This window comes from Vulpes lagopus, chromosome 5 (assembly GCF_018345385.1).
Source record: "Vulpes lagopus strain Blue_001 chromosome 5, ASM1834538v1, whole genome shotgun sequence".
Classification (NCBI taxonomy): domain Eukaryota; kingdom Metazoa; phylum Chordata; class Mammalia; order Carnivora; family Canidae; genus Vulpes; species Vulpes lagopus.
The window spans coordinates 27,378,881-27,395,522 of record NC_054828.1 but is presented as its reverse complement, the minus strand read 5'-3'; the positions used below and the strand labels follow the sequence as shown (position 1 = coordinate 27,395,522).

The window sequence follows — 16,642 nt, the reverse complement described above, 5'->3', positions numbered from 1 at the left end:
CATGTCCTGGCAAAGCAGTCTGGACCCGTGCCCCTGTACCAGGAATCAAGGCTCCCAGATGTCTCTTATCAAGGATGCCATGACCAGTGGTGGCTGTTTGAGTGTGATCAGGCCTTATCTTCTGGAAAGTCCGGTTCTTTGTTCCTGAAGGCCAGCACTTCACAGAATCTCAAGGGAAGTAGGTTAGTACTGTTATAAACTGAGATTTAGGTCAGCAAGCAAGGAGTACCTAAGTTGGAAGCACGTTAACCCTTAAGACCAATTAGGGTACTGTTACATTTCCTCTGAGTGTGCATATGTGTCAAAATGTCCACTTTTTAAAAAAATATTTTATTTATTTATTCATGAGAAACAGAGAGGCAGAGACACAGGTGAGAGAGAAGCAGGCTCCATGCAGGGAACCTGACGTGGGACTCGATCCTGGGTCTTGAGGATCACGCCCTGGGCTGAAGGCAGCACTAAATGGATGAGCCACCCAGGCTGCTCAAAATGTCCACTTCTTATAAGGACATCAATCTTACTGGATTAGGGTCCACTCTAAAGACATCATTTTAACTTTATAACTCTTTGAAGACCTTGTCTCCAAATACAGTTACATTCTGAGGTACTATAGGTTAGGATTTTAACATGTGAATTTAGCTCTTATGAGTTCTTTTCTTGTACCTGAGTAGATCCAGATCTCATCCCCCCCCCCTTTTTTTTTGTGAAGAAGGGGAGGGGCAGGAGTGGACAAACAGGATTTCACCTGCAACTGGTTTTCTCAAAGCAGAAATGGAGTAAGTGGAGGGGATTTTACCTTTTTTTTTTTTTTTTTTAAGATTTTATTTCTTTATTCATGAGAGACACACAGAGACAGGCAGAGACATAGGCAGAGGGAGAAGCAGGTTCCCTCTGGGGAGCCTGATAAAGGACTGGATCCCAGGACCCGGGATCATGCCCTGAGCCAAAGGCAGATGCTCAATCACTGAGCCACCCAAGCGCCCTGGGATTTTGCTTTTCAAGTGACTCCTGAGACAAACACAAATGACAGTCTAACTGTTCTTCATTTGAGGCAGGATTCACAGGCAGGTCCTTCTGTTCTTCTACAGCAATATTAAATGGCAAATAAACAATTTGAAGAGATTTCTCATGGACATATTTTTTAAGTATTACATTTGCTGTGTGAAAGTTACTTTCCAAGAAAGTTATCCTGATAGGATATGCTTTGGGGCAATAAAGTACTCCTGATTTTCTGATACCATTTGTTTCTCAAGAGCGAAGATACCATCAGGTGTTAAGAGCTTTGGGTTCCAAAAGGGCAATTTAACAAGCATCACCTGAATAGAAAAGGTATGTTTTGCAGCTGGAGCCCGCAGAATTTTCTGATTGTTTCCATATGGGGTTCAAGGAGAATGAGGAATCAAAAATGAATCCTAGATTTCTTATTTGAGCAACTGGATGGATGGGAGTAAGTACAAGGAGTGGGGGAGTGTGTTTCCAAAGTTTAGTTGCAGCATCCTATATTTGAAATGCCTGTGTGCTTCTGAGATGCCACAGGAAATGCCAAATAGGCAGCTGAATATATGAGATCACAGCTCCAAGGAAAAGTTTTGGCTTATTTTATATATTTAGGAGTTGACAGCATATACATAGAATTTTAAGTCATGAAAATGGATAACTGTGAACTTTTATAATTCATTTAAAGCTTAAAGTGTTTAGCACCTGAGTCACCTCCACCTTATAAACTTTGCTGCGAGGTCAAACCTGGTTTGTTGGAGAGGTCATCAAGAGGATGTGATGCCAGTTGACCCCTGAACTGAATATGGGCAATTGGAGGCTCTTTACACCCTCCCCTGCCCTTGGAATGTGTACCCACTGCTCCAACATTAGGGGCCACTTCAAAGATTCAGCCTTGAGAGACTAATATGTTCCTGAGACTATCTGGATTGTACATGTGACTTGAATTCCATCAAAGCCTCTATGAACTCTTGAGATTCTGCAAGCATGTGCAGAATCTTGTAGTCACCCAAGAAAAGCCTTATATGTAAGTTCCCTTGGTTATTAAACCCCACCCTCCAATCTGGAATGGTCTGCCTCTTTTTTCATTCTTTCCTTGCACTGAGTTTATGAAGGCCAGTTTTGAATTTCACCTGGGGAACTCCAGAGGTTGCAAACCAACAACACTCTCCTCTGTGGAAATTGAAATTTCCACTGTACTCTTTTCCTAGCCTCTCTTGAATCTAGGGTAAGGGCATATGTCTTAGGTTCGGCCAATCAGATGTACTTACTTCAGAATCTGAATGCATCATGACAGAGAACATGGGATGGTGAAAACCCTTCTCTGGCAGTAGTACCAGGAGCCTGAATTTCTGGGAGTAGCAAGGCACTGAGAGTGGCAGTGTACTGTCTGATAATTTAAGTGACAGAGGTGGTAATAAGACTACTGAGTCCAGGTCTTGCCTTGGGATCAGCAGTGGTACCATCTGATTAGTTCTGTGTTGTGATCTAGATGTGGGTTTTTTTGCTGCATAACTTCCAAGGCCAAGTCTATACCTCGGTGGTGATGGCCTGAACTACCCACTATCTTTATAATCTCTTTTTTGCTTATATCAAGTAAGAGCAGTTCCTGTTGCTTTTCACTAAGAAATTACTAATCACTTGGGGGAGAGCGCAAATCAAAAAAAAAGTTACTACTTAGTATATGACTTAACACCAATATTTAAGAGACAGGATGGAAGAAAAGGAAAATATGTTTCATGATATTTGAGAATTTCAAGAAGGGAGTGGCCCTCTTAGTCAAATACTTCTGAAAGGTCAGGTAATATGAAGGGTAAGAAGCACGCACTGATGGAAGTCATTGTTGACTTTGATAAGAGCAATTTCAGTGGAGTGACTGGGTAGTCTGATTGAAGTGAGTTGAAATATGAATTAGGGAGATGAGGTAATTGGAAAAAATTGTATAAAGAACTTCAATTAGTTTGTTCATGAAAAACAAAGAAATAGGGTGGGTGGTATCTGGCTAGGAATGTCTATACTGGCAGAAACAATGCAGCAAAGGGAGTCATGGCTAAAAGGACAAATTCCTTGGTGAGGCAGTGAGGCTAACAGAAGTAAGATTGAGTTCACTTCCTGAAAGTTTGGCTATCTTCCTTATATATTAGTACTATTAACCCTTCTCTATATACTATAAATTTGATCTCGTGTGAACTTTTTATCATTTTTAATCAAATTTTCAATACTTACATTATCAGATCTTTTGCCTTTTCCTTGATAATTCCTGGGTTTTGTGTTATACTCAGTACATTTAGTGGAGTTAAAATTTTTTTTTTCATTTAATTAGCTCTTTAACAGAATAACTATGTGGGGTAGAAATCTAATGTTTTTTCCAAACATTTATTGAATAATCTACTCTTTCCCCACTAATATGAACCACACCTTTGTAGTGCATTAAGGACCCATACAAAAAAAAAAAAAAAGGACCCATACACACATTCACTTACTCTCTCAGATATTTTCAGACTCCTTATTCTATCCCACTCTACTGTCCATTCTTATGCCCATACATTTAAAAAATGTGTATATATAAAATTACTATATATATAGTATATATAGTAACTTTATATATAAAAGTACTTTATACTATATATTTATAGTATATATTTATATACTATATATTTATATAAATTTTTATATATACTGTATATATATATTTCTATAAATCTAAATATATTTATATACAAGTATAACTATATACTATATATATATAAAGTACTATAGTATATAGTGTGTGTGTGTATATATATATATATATATATATATATAGTAACTTTATGTCTTTATAGCTGGTCAGGCAAGTTTCCTAGCATTAGTCTCTGTCAATTAATTTATAAAATTAACTTAGGGAGAAATGATATTTTATTAAGCTTTCCCATCCAAGAATATAATTTGTCTTTCCCTACTTTCCTTTTACAATCCTCCATAAAGTTTAGTTTATTCACAGAGTTCTTGCACATTTCTTGATGTATTTAATAAATAACTTCCATCTAGTAGTCTTCTGATGTTCTAATTGGATCTGGGGATAGATTTCAAATATACAGAATAATGGATAGCATTATTGCTTTATCCATTATTATAAATAATGGATAGGCACTCTTTCTTAAATATCAATGTATCTTAGGCAGGATTCCTATATGGGTTGGATAAAAGTTAATTTCACAGGGTTGTGGACTGCTGAATCTCTACAGTGATAGATACATATGCTCTAGAAGAAATCAGAGTGGTTATTTTACAATGAAAATAAGGAGGTCTAATACATGTTATCACCTGAATGAAAAGCCTCTCTACTTCCACATGCTGATAGGTACCTGGCAAAATAAGCTACAATACTTTGCAGAAAATTAACTTCTGATTAGGTCCAATACTTGCTCTCCTGAGACCCTGAATTTCCATATAATAAAGCTTGGCACACTGGTTTGAGTCTTTTCAGGTTCAGCATTACCAGCACCTGAACCTGAAAACATTAAAGAAAAACATTAGGAACTTTTCTGGAATCCCTTCTTGGTCTTTTATGCCAATTCAGTCAGGTGACTGCTGGCTCCCAGAGGTAGAACATAAAGCTGGTGTTCAAGTCACCCAGGACCACTCTGCCCAATCTTATTCCCATGGCTTCTACCTGGCTTTGGTCCTTTCATACTATTTAATCTTGAATGTAATCTTCAGTCTTCTCCAGATGTGATGTTTTATGTGTACTCCCTAACACTAATACTTCTCTTTCCCTCCACAGACTGACTTAGCTTATTCTTTAAGCTTCCAGACTGCTCCTTACCTCTACCTTTATCCCCAACCCCAACCTATCTCCATGGAACCTAGTCTTCATCTCCAACCACTCAACTGGCATCTGGATGGATGCCAAAACAGTTGATTTTAAACTGCAAGGCTTTACAAATGTGCCAACCAAGACTGAATAAGCTGTAAAATGTACCTGTGTAACTAAGCAGGTTGGTTTACCTTTATGGAGTTAGGTAATACTGGATAAATGAATGTTGGTAAATTTCTACCAGGGACACTTGTTATAAAATTAACATTTTTTTTCTCCTGGTTATTAGAAGCACAAGCCCATCTGTCTCTTAAAAGAATATTCTGGGATCCCTGGGTGGCGCAGCGGTTTGGCGCCTGCCTTTGGCCCAGGGCACGATCCTGGAGACCCGGGATCGAATTCCACGTCGGGCTTCCGGTGCATGGAGCCTGCTTCTCCCTCTGCCTGTGTCTCTGCCTCTCTCTCTCTCTTCCTGTGTGACTGTCATAAATAAATAAAAATTAAAAAAAAAAAAAAAAAAAAGAATATTCTAATCCATGATTTTTCTTCCTGGACTCTAAATTCCCAGGGGCAAAATTAACATTGAATTCATCTTCATAATAGGTGCTTATTATTTATTGATCCATTCTCCAACAGTCAAATAAGAGAAAAGCTAGTAAAATATTTAAATTAACCTTGTGACTAGAAACACCTAAATCTACTAAATAATGTATTTATAAAAATATTTAGGTTTGGTTACATAACTGAACAATGGATCCATAAGTTAGAAATATAAAAATTTATTGTTAAATTCATAATTATAGGAATGATCTGTCCAAAGTAAAAACAACAACAAAATCAATATTAACTTAAAATAGAAATATATAATACAAATTAGGTGACTACCCGTCATATTTTTTTTGTGTGCTTATTATGAAAAATGTCCACTGTGGTTTCATGACATGGTCTTAAGTCAAAATCACAATATCCAAGGGAAAATCGACTCTAAGAAGAGAAGAAAAGAGGTTTTTTTTTTTTTTTTAACAACAAAAAAACCCAAAGCCAGTTTATTAAAATGATACAAAAAGAGTGCAACATACTCACTCTTAAGACTATATCCTACCTGTGGTTTCTTAAAATAATCGAGTCCCCTTCCAATCTTAATCATCCATCCATTGTTAAACCTATTGAAATAGTATACCGTATTATATTCTAGACAGTTGAATCAGACAATTATCAAAGATATAGTGCAAGTATCAGCAACATTTCCTCATAACAAAGAAAATCACCTTCTGCAGCAGCACGAGTTGAACCAAACCGAGGGTTACTCATGGGCTATGTTTCCAATGAAATGAAACATCTAAAGAAACCATTAGTTGATTTGATTAGCTGGTAACAAGTTTAACAATTAAATTAAATCTTATTCTTAAAAAAAATAAAAAATAAATAAATAAAATGAAAAAAATAAATCTTATTCTTGAATTTCAGATTTCTGATAAAACTTTCCTGTTCTACGAAGTGTATTCAGGCAGACTACGGAGTATTGCAGTGGTTCCCCTACCTAGAGATGGAGGACATAAGGAAGAAGAGCTCTGGATCCCAACCTCTGCTTCAACAATAGCACTGCATTTAGGTTATGCTTAAGTTTTCATTAAAACTAAGGGTGCAGTACTCTAAACATATAAAAGCCACACACATATTACTAAGATACCTGCATATACTATTTCCTTGTAGACACTATAGCATATTGTCACACCTATGTGATTATTTAATAAACAAGAAAAACTAAAATCATCAAAATATTAAATATTATTACCAGAAAAATTATCCCAATACCATAACACTATATGTATAATTGAACAGAAAAGCAACAGAACACGTAAACTCTAATCCATTAGGAAACTCAGACATAATAAGCCAGATTTTTTTTCTCGAAAGTGAAAAGACACTAAAATTAATCTTTATTTAAAATTTTAATAAATTGAATATTTATATGTAATTATGTAAAACTTATTAAAAGAAAAATATTTTCAACTGCATAAAAATTAAAATATTGCTATACACTAACCTAATTTCTCGGTCATGTACTGAAGAAGAATATTCTAATTCCAACAGCACTCCATGATCTTGGAGTGACTCTTTTATTTCTTGCAGGCCACTACTTTGCTGCTGTTTCCCACTACCCTGTAAATAGGAAAGATACAATTTTCTGTTCAGTTACTAATATTTTAAATTATCATTAAGCTATGCAATGTATATCATAGAATGAATTAAAATGGAAAAGATTCTATACTAGTTTCAAAGTCTATTATCTCGGGATCCCTGGGTGGCGCAGCGGTTTGGCGCCTGCCTTTGGCCCAGGGCGTGATCCTGGAGACCCGGGATCGAGTCCCACATCGGGCTCCCGGTGCATGGAGCCTGCTTCTCCCTCTGCCTGTGTCTCTGCCTCTCTCTCTCATTGTGTGCCTATCATAAATGAATAAAAAAAAAAAAAAAGTCTATTATCTCAAAGAAGCAACCTTGGGATCCCTGGGTGGCGCAGCGGTTTGGCGCCTGCCTTTGGCCCGGGGCGCGATCCTGGAGACCCAGGATCGAATCCCACGTCGGGCTCCCGGTGCATGGAGCCTGCTTCTCCCTCTGCCTATGTCTCTGCTTCTCTCTCTCTCTCACTGTGTGCCTATCATAAATAAATAAAATTAAAAAAAAAAAATTTAACAAAGAAGCAACCAGAGCATAAAGCAGTTTAACAGCAATTGTTTTTATCAAAATTTTTTCTTTTTTTCTTACTTTTATTTTTTTTTATTTTTTATTTTTTTTTATTTATGATAGTCACAGAGAGAGAGAGAGAGAGAGAGGCAGAGACATAGGCAGAGGGAGAAGCAGGCTCCATGCACTGGGAGCCCAATGTGGGATTCGATCCCGGGTCTCCAGGATCGCGCCCTGGGCCAAAGGCAGGTGCCAAACCGCTGTGCCACCCAGGGATCCCTCAAAATTTTTTTCTAACGTGTACATAACACAACTCTGTCCCATCTCCTAAAATGTATTTTAGTAATGCTATTTATTTTTAAGATTTCATTTATTTATTCATGAGAGACACACAGAAAGAGGCAGAGACATAGGCAGAGGGAGAAGCAGGCTCCCTCTGGGGAGCCCGATGCGGGACTCCATCCCAGAAGCCCGGATCACGACCCGAGCAGAAGGCAGATGCTCAATGACCGAGCCACCCAGGTACCCCTAGTAATGGTACTTAGTTATTCAGATGGAACTGCTTTCTTTTCAAGTTAGTCCTAGAAATCTGGTTTATTTAGGAGCATTCCTATTTAAGTCAAAATCAAGATAGAGATGCTATTATGCTATGATCCACCAGAAGGCCAATACTATATAATCATTGGTAAAGAAGAGACAAAACTGTCAATAGTGCAAACATGTGATCATATCCTGGAACATCCAAGAGACTAAACTGACAAACTATTTGAATCAAAGAGCTTAGCAAAGTGGCCCAATGCGAGGTAAAAAAAAAAAAAAAAATCAACAGCATTGTTTGGAAGGAAGGTATTTTAGTCCTGTAGTTAGATAATCCTGAAGAAATAGTTCTAGCTGAAGCAGTGTCCACATTTTCCTTGCTCAAACTACATCTTGTATCTGAATAAAGTGAATGAAGAAAGAGTAAATGCAGAAACAGTAAATGCTTTCAGATACCTACTTCATCCAGAGATGTGAGAAGATGAATAGTTTTTACTTTACATGGTTTCTTAATAAGCATCTCACAAAATCGAAGAAAGTTATATAGCTGAAAGACATCAGGATAGGTTATTACTAACTCAATACATTTTAAATAACATTTCATCATATTTTTGTACATTTCACCTACCTGATGAATCTGTCTGATGTAAGGATCTTGTATCCAAACTTCTGTAACTGTTTCATTAAGGTATTGTTGAAAAAGTGACTCATAACTGAAACCAGTTGCATTCTCTTCTATTTTAATCTGCTTATGATATTTTCCATCTACAAAACACAATTTCAATAATATAACCAATGACCATTTATATTCCTTTTACACATATTTACATACAGTGATTAACCAGGATCTGATACAAGTTAATTTAACTCCTCCACTCAGCAAATATTTCTGAATACCTACTACATATATATGAGGCACAAAGCAAGATGCTACACATACAGAGATAAATAAGGCAAACAATCCCATAAGTGATTTTTATCTTCATGGAGGCCAAGTGGGAAAGTCCAGAGATTTCTCGGAACAGGTTCTTGGATCAAATCCTACAGACCAGGCAGTTTATCTAAGAGAAGCCCATATGTATAATGATAGCTGATACTCTGTCACCGTGAGTAAAACAATAAGCTAGAACTCCAGGGCTTCCTTGTCCTTCCTTTCAGATTTTAGTCCTTTTTATGTTCCTGCAATTTAATAGCTAAAGTATTAAACATATAAATTCAGTACTATGTGGAATTTTGAAGTCTCTAGGGAAGAACTTATAGAATATTTTAAGCAGAAATTTATAGCACTTCTTAACAACCCAAGCCAAAGACTAGGATCCTACAGGATCAGTAAGATAGTTCCATTGCTTTTGTTCATTCGAAATGAATAATTATTGAATTAGTTATCAAAGACCTTTAAGTTTTTTAAAAATATGACCTCTAATGGTAGTTCCTAATTTACATGATTGTTATATATTTAAAGTTTGTTTAAAGACCAGTAGTTTGATTCTGTTCCTAATATTTCCCCAAATATGTTAGCAACTATGTATCAGTTTTCAAGCCAAGCTAGCCACATAGGTTAATTTAACCCAATGTATTCAAGCCACAATGCTGATGGTACTATATTTTATCAAGGCTCTTTTTTTTTTTAATCAAGGTTTTAAAAGGAAATTTCATTGTACATTTAAATTTAGGGTAAAGTAAATACTTTTTATTCCCACCCAACAGAGGAGCTCCGGCAGGGGAGTACCCAGGGTATGGGCTAATACAGAATACTAGGAAGAGGTGGGGGAGGGCCATATAAGAACAGTGAGGAAGAGCAGCTGAGGGCTGGAAGCGCTGGTGGGGTTTTATATATATTTTTTTTTTTTTTTTTAAGATTTTATTATTTATTTATTTATTTATTTATTTATTTATTTATTTATTTATTTATTTAAAGAGAGTAGGGGGTGGGGAGGGGCAGAGGAAGAGAGACAATCTTAAGCAGACTGTGCTGCCTGTGAGCAGAGCCCAATACAGGTTCGATCTCATGATCCATGAGATCATGGCCTGAGCTGAAACCAAGAGTCAGACACTTACCTGACTGAGCCACCCAGGTGCCCCTGGAGGCACTGGCTTTTTGAGGGCAGTAGTAACTCTGGCTAACAAAAGCAGGTATGCCAGGGAAAAGTGGTGATGATCATTTATAGATAGATGTTTGTAAACTGCATACTCATGAGTAGAAACTAATAATAAGTAGGGAAGGACACCTATGGCATCTCCAGTCATTAGGAATACTTAACTCCTGGAATGTTTTGATTCACAGCAAAATCCTAAAGAAGTCCCAGGAGTTTCTTTAGCTACTTCAACATTGTGTTCATTTTCTAAAGGAAAATAGAAATAAAATACAAGATTTACATTCCCTATTTCTGTGCAGTATTATCTCAACTTTAGTTCACACATTACCTTCATGGGGATCTGTGAACTTAAAACAGCATGCAGAGTTCTGCAGTATGTATAGCTTTCATCAGATTCTCAAGAGGATATGTGAAAACCACCTCCCCACTGCAGGGTCCCCCCCAAAAAGGTTAAGAATAACTTATGTATAGGGAAGTGGAAATGCAGAATAAACCAGTAGGCTCCCAGGGATAAATGGTCCAGACCAGAGTTCCAAAAGGCAGAGCCAGAAACATTGGATGAAATGAGCTTTGTCACAATAGCTTATGGACACATTCTGTAAATTAGCCTCTTTACCTTCTTTTTCTTGGTCCAAGTATTTCTTTACTATTTCTGCTTTATCCATGTAGCCAGAAATTTGTTTTCGGAGATCACGTTTCTTTGTATCATCTTTGGTACCTACAAATTAAAAAATACATTCTCAAATTTCCAAATAGTTTTTCTATTTAGTACAGGCATTATTTCTAGTTTCTCAAGTTTTCCACAAATTTCCTATCCTTAAGCATGGTTTGCCTCAGTTCTAAAATACACTAATGTGCTCATATTTGGCTTGATCATGCAAGACCTTCATTTTTACACTAAGCATCTGGAACAGCTTTATTGAGAGGAGACTCTGCCACTGTGTCTCACAGCTGGGGACATCAAATTTGGTGAGGTGACAAAGGTGGCTTATTACATGTCAAACCTGAGTCTAAGAATTGTTTTGTCGTAATCAACCACAAATCTGAAATCTTAGCATAATCAAAACATAGCAAACAACACTTACATTTTTTTTAAGATTTTATTTATTTATTCATCACACACACACACACACACACACACACACACACACACACACACAGGCAGAGACACAGGCAGAGGGAGAAGCAGGCTCCATGCAAAAAGCCTGACGTGGGACTCGATCCCGGGTCTCCAGGATCAGGCCCTGGGCCGAAGGCAGTGCTAAACCACTGAGCCACCAGGGTTGTCCCAACACTTATCTTTCTTACACAAAACCAGTTTCTCTTCTAGACTTCCTGGTTATAGTTTATGTTCAATTATTTTCCCAGCCATCTCAAAAATGTAAGGTATTTTTTTTAATATACATTATCAGTAAAATCTTACCTATGCCCTAACCCCCAAACCCAATTGGTCACCAAATCACTTCTGGTTTCTTCATTCCTCCCTTTTGATATTGCTTATATTTTTCATAATAATTTCACTTTTAAACTCCATTAAAATATATTTTATTTAGAATTTTGTATTTATAGAAAAATTGCAATAATGGTACAGCATCCTTTCACCCAGACTCCCCTAGTACTAATATATAAATATAGTACAATTATCAGAGTTAGGAAATTAACACTGATACAACACTACTAACTTATCTACAAACCTTGTATTCCACCAATTGTCCCACTAAAGAAAGTTTGTTTTCTGGTCCAGGATCTTACACAGCATATACTTATCATGTCTTCTTAGTGTCCTTTCCTCCAATCTGTATAGGTTCTTGGCCTCTCTCCACCTTTTATGATTTTGACATTTGAGGAAAACAGTGCTCAGTTATTTTGTAGGATGTCTCTCATTTGGAGCTATTGATGTTTTCTCATGATTAGATTGAGGTTACACATTTTTAGCACAAAAATCATCATCCAAGCAGGCCCTTCTCAGTGGGTACATGATGTCAATATGTGTTACTACTGGTGACATTAACTTTGATCATGTGGTAATCTAAGATTTCTCCACTGTAAAATCACTATTTTGTCCCTTCTAAATAAGTATCTTGTGGGAAGATACCCTGTTTCTCATCACTTTTATCCACTAATTTTAGCACCCATTGATGGTCCTTGCCTGGAACAACTATCACTAGAGTGTCTGTCAAACAGAGATTTCCTATTCTATCATTTAATTTATAAATTTGGAATGCGGGACGTGTGAGTGGCTCAGCAGTTGAGTGTCTGCCTTTGGTTCAGGGCGTGATCCCAGAGATCCAGGATCAAGTCTCACATCAGGCTCTCTGCATGGAGCCTGCTTCTCCCTCTACCTATGTCTCTGCCTTCTCTCTGTGTCTCTCATGAATAAATAAAATCTTAAAAATAAATAAATAAATAAATGAATAAACAAACAAACAAACAAACTTGGAATGCTACTGTAAAGAAGAGCTATCCTTCCTCCCATCTACTTATTTATTCGATGATCAATTTATATCAATATGGACTCATGCATATTTATTTTAGTCTGTGGGTTGTAATCCAATACTATTGTTTGTTTATTTATTTATTTATTTATTTATTTATTTTTTATTTAAATTCCAGTTAGTTAACATACATTGTAATATTACTTTCTGGTTATAATATAGTAATTCAAAACTTCCATACATCACCCACTACTCATCACAAGTGCGCTTCTTAATCCCCATCACCTATTTCACCCATCCCTCCACCACCTCCCCTCTGGTAACCATCAGTTTGTTCCCTGTAGTTATGAATCTATTTCTTGGTTTGCCTCTCTTTTTCTCTTTGCTCATTTGCTTCTTAAATTCTACATATGAGTGAAATCATATGGTATTTCTCTGACTTATTTCACTTAGCATAATACTCTCTAGCACCATCGATGTCATTGCAAATGGCAATACTATTATTTTCTTGTTCTAATTTTATTAGCTTTGGCTTTGACAGCTCCTTCATGTTGGCCCCTGTCCTTTCTTTATTTTTTTAATTTTTAAAAATTTATTTATGATAGTCACACACAGAGAGAGAGAGAGAGAGGCAGAGACACAGGCAGAGGGAGAAGCAGGCTCCATGCACCAGGAGCCCGACGTGGGATTCAATCCTGGGTCTCCAGGATCATGCCCTGGGCCAAAGGCAGGCGCTAAACCGCTGTGCCACCCAGGGATCCCTGGCCCCTGTCCTTTCAACAGACTCCTCAAATTTTGATCACTTCCTTGCTTTCTGGTGCAAAATGTTTTCAACTCATCTTGTGTTTTCCCTGCCCCAGCCCTGGAATCAACCGTTTCCAAGAACCCCTGGTTCCTTTGTTGGAGAATGGTATGAAGAAATCCAATTCTGGGTGCCAAGTGTACTTGTCACCACTAGGAAAGTCCTGTCACTACTTCTAGACTCTTTCAATCAACATGGCTAAAAAATATATGTAGGGTTACTAACATATATATACATCTGCATTTATTTCTGTCTATTCAACTGTGTGTGTGTGTGTGTGTGTATATATATATATATATATATTTTTTTTTTAAACCAGAAGTTCATGATGGTATCTTTGATCCCATAGGTTTCATTCTAGCCCTTCTGCTCTCCTTATGTGTAACTTCTTTTATTAACCACAGTATATGTACTGGCTTGTTCAAGCCTAGTACAGACACAATTGTCCTCTCTTATTCAAGTTGGAGGACAGACAACAAGAAAAGTAAATCAGATAAGTATGTATGTTAGATTGTGGTAAGTGTTATTAAATAAAATAAAACAAGGAAGAAGGATAAGGGAGTCCTAGGAGGAGGCTGCAATTTTACATAGGAGGTCAGGGAAGGCCTCACAGAGAAAGTAATATTTGTATAAAGAGGGAGTATGCTATACAAATACAAATACTTGAGAGAAGAGCATATTCCTTATAGAGACAAGCCCTGACATGCAACTTTAATTACACCAATCTTTTGTAAAAACTTTAAATGGTTTCTCCTCATCTATGGAATGAGTTAAAATCTGGCGGTCAAGGCCATCCACTCTGTGTTCCAAGACTCACTCTATCTTTAAACTTAACTTCTCACTCTTTCTCTATAGACACATGCTGGAACCAAACTGAACCACTTATTTAATAAAACAGCACAGACAGAATTTAAACACTTAGCTGAATTTCATTGCTGAAATGCTACTTACTCCTCCAAAGCCCCTGTCAAAAGCTACCTCCACTTTTCCTCCCCCAAATGACCTTTAACTGTCTAAATCTTTAATATTTTTTTAATTTTTATTTATTTATGATAGTCACACAGAGAGAGAGAGAGGCAGAGACACAGGCAGAGGAAGAAGCAGGCTCCATGCACCGGGAGCCCGACGTGGGATTCGATCCCGGGTCTCCAGGATCGCACCCTGGGCCAAAGACAGGCGCCAAACCGCTGCGCCACCCAGGGATCCCATAACTGTCTAAATCTTCATTGCACTTGTCTATAACCCTCTCCTGGCACTTATTCCCTATATGGCGTTATTTGCATTTGTACCTTAATCTGTAAGATTATGTCACTGTCTCTATAACCTCTGTGGAATCAGGGAGCACACTGGAGCAAAACCGGATTCTCCTGATTCAGATTCCCAGAGTGCCAGAACTTGAGCAGCGCTCCACTTGACAACCCTAGAGCACCAGAATTTTAACAATGCTCCATCTGACCAACACTGTACACTATCTCATTTTGGCAGTCAGTATACCAGAGTCTTTAAAGCCCTGGGTTCCAATTGTGACTCTACTAATTGTAGTGAGACTTAAAAGTTTAATTTTATGCTGCAAATGAGGGTAACATTACCTCCTACTTCATAGGGCAATTGTAGGGGTGAAACAAGATTATGTTTTTTTTTTAAAGATTGTATTTATTTATTCATGAGCCACGCAGAGAGAGACATAGGCAGAGGGAGAAGCAAGCTCCCTGTGGGGAGCCCGACGTGGGGCTAGATCCCAGGACCCCAGGATCATGCCCTGAGCCAAAGACAGATGCTCACCCCTGGGCCACCCAGGCACCCCAAGATTATGACTTTGATGTACTCTGCACAGTGCCAGCACTCAGCACTCATAATTAATTACTCCTATCACCATCATCACTATCATCACCAAACGGGCTCTCCCAAGATAGTTTTATAGTTCTTTTTTTTTTTAAGATTTTATTTTATTTGAGAGAGTGGGCGCTGGAGCATGAGTGGGGGTGAGGAGGGAGAAGCAGACTCCCCGCAAGCGTGAAACCCAATGCATGGCTCTATTCTTGAACCCCAAGATCATGACCTGAGCCACCCAGGCAGGCACCCCGGTAGTTTTTATAGTTCTGACGAAAGCACTCACCCTTGAAGAGCGCCCTCTGCTGTCCTTTCAAGGCTTCTGTTAAAGGCACACAGAGATCTTAGGCCAGACTGGGAGCTCCAGGGGTTGGGGAGCAGGGGCTAGTCTTAAACCAGTTTTATATAATACATATGTAACATATATATTTAACATATAATATATAATTACTGAGTGTCTACTATGTGCCAAGGATTGTACTGTTTGTTAGTGGTTATTTGGGTACTTCTCAACATTGAATAATTACACAACAGATAAAGTCTGGCTGCCCCATTCACAATACTATGATTTCTCACACCGAATTTCAGTACACACTGAATTTTCTCCCAATTTTTATTTTACCGCTACGTGCTTTTATTGTTTACTTCTAAAGAAAACGTCTATACAGAGAAGTAAAGATAATTGTGTAACGAACACCCTTATTACTCATCACATTGATTTAAGGATTGTTAGCATTCTGCCACATTTGCTCCAATTGTTTCTCTTCCTTAAAATTAAACTCAGATACCGTGACAAACTCTTTCCAAGACGCTCAAGTCTACATCTCAAAAAATCAAAGGCAGTTTTCGAAAAAAAACATACCGCTTAACAAAGTCAATAATTTGTTACCCAATCTCTATTCAAACGTTCCAAACTGATCCAGAAACGTCTTTTACATTTACTTTCAAAACTAGTCCTATCAAGGCTTATATGTTACATTTTACTCTGTCTCTTAAAAATCTAGAGTAGTTCCTCTTTTTTGATGACATCAACCTATCAAAGGTATAAACGAAACCAGTCCACTTGTTCTGTAGAATATCCGCCTTCTGTATTCGTATTTGCTTTCTCGTTGTGCACAAGGATTCTTAACTTTCACTCCGCCCCAGGCACAGCGAGATCCAGTTCCTTTCATCTAGTCCTCTCTCCACGGCTCCCTGCTCACCTCTCAGGACCTGCATGAGCAGGTCAATCCCCTCCTGGTAACACACCAGGGCCTGCTGGTACCGGGAATCCGAGTCCAGTTCCATCGCCCGCTTTAACACCGTGAACGCAGCCACGCTCTGGGCATCCTGCTCCTTCCCGTACTTGGCCATAGTTCCGAAATCCCACCGGCCGGGAGCCCGCCCAGAACCGAGGCAGCCGGCAGCGCTTCCGGGAGCGATCACGTGATACCAGTGCGCCTGCGCTCTCTTTCGGTGCCTC

General features: G+C 38.1%; 1 protein-coding gene across 4 annotated transcripts; it reads right to left on the bottom strand.

Annotated features, from left to right (window-relative positions):
- Positions 1-3,820: 3,820 nt before the first annotated feature.
- MITD1 (microtubule interacting and trafficking domain containing 1) lies at positions 3,821-16,622 on the bottom strand. Of its 4 annotated transcripts, none has more exons than XM_041754856.1 (7): positions 16,383-16,621; positions 10,730-10,831; positions 8,646-8,782; positions 8,478-8,564; positions 6,843-6,958; positions 5,898-5,958; positions 3,824-4,489 (listed from the first exon to the last, which is right to left on the bottom strand). In XM_041754856.1, exons 1-7 carry the CDS (start codon positions 16,531-16,533, stop codon positions 4,388-4,390), a joined length of 756 nt encoding a protein of 251 aa, XP_041610790.1. In that variant the 5' UTR covers positions 16,534-16,621; the 3' UTR covers positions 3,824-4,387. The 4 variants fall into 4 exon arrangements, with proteins under 4 accessions (XP_041610793.1, XP_041610790.1, XP_041610791.1 ...); XM_041754857.1 differs by lacking the exon at positions 3,824-4,489 and adding an exon at positions 5,559-5,779 and having other exon boundaries at positions 16,383-16,620; XM_041754859.1 differs by lacking the exon at positions 8,478-8,564 and having other exon boundaries at positions 3,821-4,489; positions 16,383-16,622.
- Between the last annotated feature and the right edge of the window lie 20 nt (positions 16,623-16,642).

What these genes read in the sequence shown, in the direction of transcription:
- MITD1 (XM_041754856.1), bottom strand. Translation starts at nt 16,533, where the DNA reads ATGGCCAAGTACGGGAAGGAGCAGGATGCCCAGAGCGTGGCTGCGTTC. An exon ending in CTTGGACCAAGAAAAAGAAG is followed by an intron (nt 8,783 to 10,729) that starts GTAAAGAGGCTA and finishes TGTGTTTTGTAG; the next exon opens with ATGGAAAATATCATAAGCAG. An exon ending in ACATCAGACAGATTCATCAG is followed by an intron (nt 8,565 to 8,645) that starts GTAGGTGAAATG and finishes GATGTCTTTCAG; the next exon opens with CTATATAACTTTCTTCGATT.